This window comes from Penaeus vannamei, chromosome 2 (assembly GCF_042767895.1).
Source record: "Penaeus vannamei isolate JL-2024 chromosome 2, ASM4276789v1, whole genome shotgun sequence".
NCBI lineage: Eukaryota > Metazoa > Arthropoda > Malacostraca > Decapoda > Penaeidae > Penaeus > Penaeus vannamei.
Genome location: NC_091550.1, coordinates 51242 through 56241, shown reverse-complemented (window position 1 = coordinate 56241; position 5000 = coordinate 51242). Strand labels below are relative to the sequence as shown.

At 48.2% G+C, this 5000-nt stretch overlaps 1 protein-coding gene across 1 annotated transcript in view; it reads right to left on the bottom strand.

Annotated features, from left to right (window-relative positions):
* gogo (golden goal) overlaps positions 1–5000 on the bottom strand; it is a gene marked incomplete at its 5' end in the record, with an annotated part of 51918 nt that overhangs the window by 32262 nt on the left and 14656 nt on the right. Inside the window, 2 exon segments of the mRNA XM_070127855.1 lie at positions 2892–3058; positions 3350–3525. Of these exon segments, the coding sequence (XP_069983956.1) occupies positions 2892–3058; positions 3350–3525 (343 nt within the window).

Below are 5000 nucleotides of genomic sequence, written 5' to 3'. Positions count from 1 at the left end.
TGCATATGTAATGAAGCACAGGGAGAGGAGGGACTGGCTGACTCACCGGCAAGATGCCCTCCAGCGCCCGCCCGACCCAGTGGTTGTCGGCAGATCGAGGGAAAAGTAAACAAAAACTATTTTTGATATGGGTGACAGTTCCTTTTTTTGAGGGAAGCTCAAGAGCGAAGTGAAAAAAAAATGTTGGATAATATTATGACTAACTTAATTTTTGTCTTCTCCTGTAATGGTATAAGTTTAACTCTTGACTTTCATATATAACTTCTATGTATATAGAAAAGCCTTCTGTGAGCACAGTCCCACGCATTTAATACACTTATTTCTTGCTAAGCTTATTCCAAATGAAACTGTACAAAACAGGCCGACCAAACAAAGGTCGAAGGGATTACTCAAGCATTTCTCAGTCTTTAGTTCGAACAGTTGCAGAGCATCTCCTAGCCGGTGGCAACCCCAGCCGCTGCTTCACAGTAAATGGATAATAGGGCGACGCCGAGGACACAAACCCACGTCTAGGGCTCTGGGACGGCGTCGGGAAGCCTCGCTGCCCTGAGCCGGTAGCCACGGGGGAGAGAGAGAGAGAGGGCGAGGGAGCCGAGAACCACGGGGGGAGCCGTGAGCCGCGAGGGGAGCTGAGAGCCACGGGGGGAGCCGTGAGCCACGGGGGGAGCCGAGAGTCACGGGGGGCCGAGAGCCACGGAGGGAGCTGAGAGTCACGTGGGGAGCCGTGAGCCACGGGGGGAGCCGAGAGCCACGGAGGGAGCTGAGAGTCACGGGGGGAGCCGAGAGTCACGGGGGGGGGGCGAGAGCCACGGGGGGAGCCGAGAGTCACGGGGGGGGGGCGAGAGCCACGTGGGGAGCCGAGAGCCACGGGGGGAGCCGAGTCACGGGGGGGGGCGAGAGTCACGGGGGGGGCGAGAGCCACGGGGGAGCCGAGAGCCACGGAGGGAGCCGAGAGCCACGGGGGGGGGAGCGAGAGTCACGGGGGGAGCCGAGAGCCACGGGGGGGGAGGGGGGGCGAGAGTCACGGGGGGAGCCGTGAGCCACGGGGGCGGGGGGGCGAGTCACGGAGGGAGCCGATAGCCACGGTGGGGGGAGGGGCGAGAGTAACGGGGGAGCCGAGAGTCACGGGGGGGGGGGGAGTTACGGAGGGAGCCGAGAGCCACGGGGGCGGGGCGAGGGTCACGTGGGAAGCCGTGAGCCACGGGGGGGGGGGGCGAGTCACGGAGGGAGCCGTGAGCCACGGGGGGGGGGCACGTGGGGAGCCGAGAGCCACGGGGGGGGGCGAGTCACGGAGTGAGCCGAGAGCCACGGGGGGCGGGGTGAGTCACGGAGGGAGCCGTGAGCCACGGGGGGGGGGGGGGAGTTACGGAGGGAGCCGAGAGCCACGGGGGCGGGGCGAGGGTCACGTGGGAAGCCGTGAGCCACGGGGGGGGGGGGCGAGTCACGGAGGGAGCCGTGAGCCACGGGGGGGGGGGGCACGTGGGGAGCCGAGAGCCACGGGGGGGGGGGGGCGAGTCACGGAGTGAGCCGAGAGCCACGGGGGGCGGGGCGAGCCACGGGGGGAGCCGAGAGCCAGGGGGGGGGGGGCGAGGGTCACGTGGGGAGCCGAGAGCCACGGGGGGGGGGGGGGGCAAGTCACGGAGGGAGCCGTGAGCCACGGGGGAAGCCGAGAGCCACGGGGGGGGGGAGAGTCAGGTGGGGAGCCGTGAGCCACGGGGGGAGCCGAGAGCCACGGGAGGAGCCGAGAGCTGATTGGGGCCAGGTGACGAGGGTGCTGATTGGGGCCAGGTGACGAGGGTGCTGATTGGGGCCAGGTGACCAGGGTGCTGATTGGGGCCAGGTGACCAGGGTGCTGATTGGGGCCAGGTGACCAGGGTGCTGATTGGGGCCAGGTGACGAGGGTGCTGATTGGGGCCAGGTGACGAGGGTGCTGATTGGGGCCAGGTGACGAGGGTGCTGATTGGGGCCAGGTGACGAGGGTGCTGATTGGGGCCAGGTGACGAGGGTGATTTTGATGTGAAGGTTTGATGTGAAGGCGATGGTGATGATGGGGGTCGTCGTGATGGTGCCAATGATGCTAAGATGGCGATAATAATAATAATGATAATATTAAAATGTTATTAACAATAATAATACCATTATTAAGACCATAATTACTATCATTATCACTATTATGATAATTATCATTATTATCATTTTCATTATTATTATTATTTTCATTATTATTATTATCATTTTCATTATCATTACTATCTTCATTTTTTCATTACTATAATGATAAGAAGATTGGCAGTGAGAGCAATGAATAATAATAATTAGATGCATTCAGAGAGCGCATAACGCCGCCAAAGCAATATGATGATAATAACAATAATAATGATAATAACAATAACAATAATAATAATAATAATGACAATGATAATAAACTAAATGGCAAAAAGAATTAGTTATCCCTATCTTGAATTGTTAAAGAATTAAAAGAGTTCTGGATCCGCATCATGATCCGGATCATCTCCAAAATTTAGTGGCATTTAAGTTAGACGAAAGCAGACCTCTGGTAATAATTTCATAAAAAATCTGTTCATAACTTTTTTAGTTATCCTGCTAACCAACGAACAAACAGACTAGCCGACGCTACCAAAAACATAACTTCTTTGGCGGTGGTAATATTATCATTCATCACTGATTATCTTCATCGACAATACAGTATAAATACAATACCAAGTCGAAGACGATAAACAACAATAAAAATGGTAATAATGATCCCTGCAGGAGCCCCAACGCGACATCCGCATCACTACAACAAAACGAGACTCACAGGCATCCTTCGTTTCGCAAGAGTTAAAGGAAGAAACAGGAAGCCGGGAAGCGTGTTTCTATTTCCGACCTACCGTTCGGTCTGTATGTCGGGATGCACTTCCTCTGGACTTCGGAAACGGCCTTGTTTTTGGCGGTGTTGACATACACGAAGCAGAAGTCGGTGGCTTCGAGTTCGAACACGGAGCAGGGAAACACCACCGAGGACTTGAAAGGAATTACTCGGCGCTCCAGCAGGTATCTGCAGGAGGAATGGAAGGCCATGGAGAGGAGCTCGTGGAAGGAGGGCCCGAAATAATAGGGTGAAGCGGGTGAGTAGGGATTAATGCATATGGTTTTGTGGGTCTTTAAGAGTAAACAGGTCTGATTCCACTGTCGGGGAATTAGTTATAAATACACCACAAAACGTTTTCTAACTTGCAAGTGGCCTGTTTCTCTTAAACATAAAAGGACGATAACACTATAAGTAATGTGATTTCGTCGTAAGTAATAGCATTAAAAGGAAGAGAGTAAGCGAAAGCAACACACTCACCTGTCGACGGTTGGGGGGTCCGCGGAGGTGACGTTGGCCCGCACGCGCGCGAACACCCTCACCTTGTCGAACTCACCGATGCACGCTGGGTGAGACACAGTCACGCCGAGGGCGACTTTGCACGGGGTGATGCTTGAGGCTCGGATGAACAGGTTGAACAGGTCACTCCAGACCACCTACGAAAACGGGGAGTTGCGTTGAGACTCGGAAAGGAAGAAGGAGAGGGAGAGAGAGAGAGAGAGAGAGAGAAGAGAGAGACGGACTTTGGACTCGTTTTCGGTATCAGTATTTTTAATGGTTCGCAATAGTGTTGACCTTACCTATCAATTTGATATGAATAATACTGCTGTAAGGGCTAACAACAACCACGAATATTCAGACATAAAAACAAATAGATGTGTATTGTCTGTCAGAGGAAACAACAACGCGTGAGTATTATTGTTTCGGCACAGCTCTCCAATATCAGGGCGGGCGACATGCAATACAGGGAGTCACAAGACTTATGGCTTAGGGTAAAACCCAGGGAGAAACCAACGCAAGGCAAGTTGTGTTATTTTCATTACTTCATTCATCTTATCTCTTCATTTATTTATTTCATAATCCCTCTGAAGAGATTGAAATATACTCGGGGATATATGGCTCCTTGAGACATCAATCATAGGGGTTAAGATTCTAGAACTGTATCAGAAGGCCCTTTAATAGCACCGAGTGGGGGTGAGAATAGAACCGAATCGACGCCATGGTGCCAAACGGGAGTGGACAATCTCTTCAAAAGCAGTTTTCGAAGGGGGAAGAAGTCGTTCAGGTGTGCAGGGAAAGGTTTGCGAACCCGTTAATCTAGAGGGGACATAGTAATTGAGGGAAAAAATTACAACAGCCAGTGGAGCTAAATAACTGCTACAATATGGGACATTAATTGGATTTTTTCTCAGGTTGCTTACGCTTGTTTTCCCTTAAATTATTGTTATTGTTCTACCTAATGTTTTTGTTTTACTGCTGTTATCATTAATATTATGTTTATTATTATGATTATTAAACTATATTCATTATCATTATTATCATTACTGCTATTATGGTTGTTATTACAATTGCTATATATATATATATATACATATTATTTTTTATGATCATTATCATTATTATCATCATGATCATGATTATCATTGTTAATATTCTTTATATTACCGTTATGGTTATTTTCATTTCCATTATCATCTATTATTATTATCATTATCATTATTATTATTATAATCATTGGTGTTAGTGGTATCATCATCATTATTATTTTTGTTATCATCATAATTATTATCAATGTAATTATCTTTATTATTTTTCCCTTATTGTTATTAATGAATTTGATCATAATTATAGTTACAATAACAATAATAATGATAGCTAGTATTATCATCAACATCATCGTCATTATGTTTACTAATATTCATTTTATCATTATCTTTATTATCAATATCAATAATTATTATCATTGTTGTTATTACGATTATTGTAATGATGATGACTGACATGATGGTGATTACTGTTACTGCTATCATCATTACCTATCCTTATTATTATCATCACAATATTTGTTATTATCATTATTGTTAATATCATCTTTATTACTATTATTATTATAAATATTATCTTTATTATT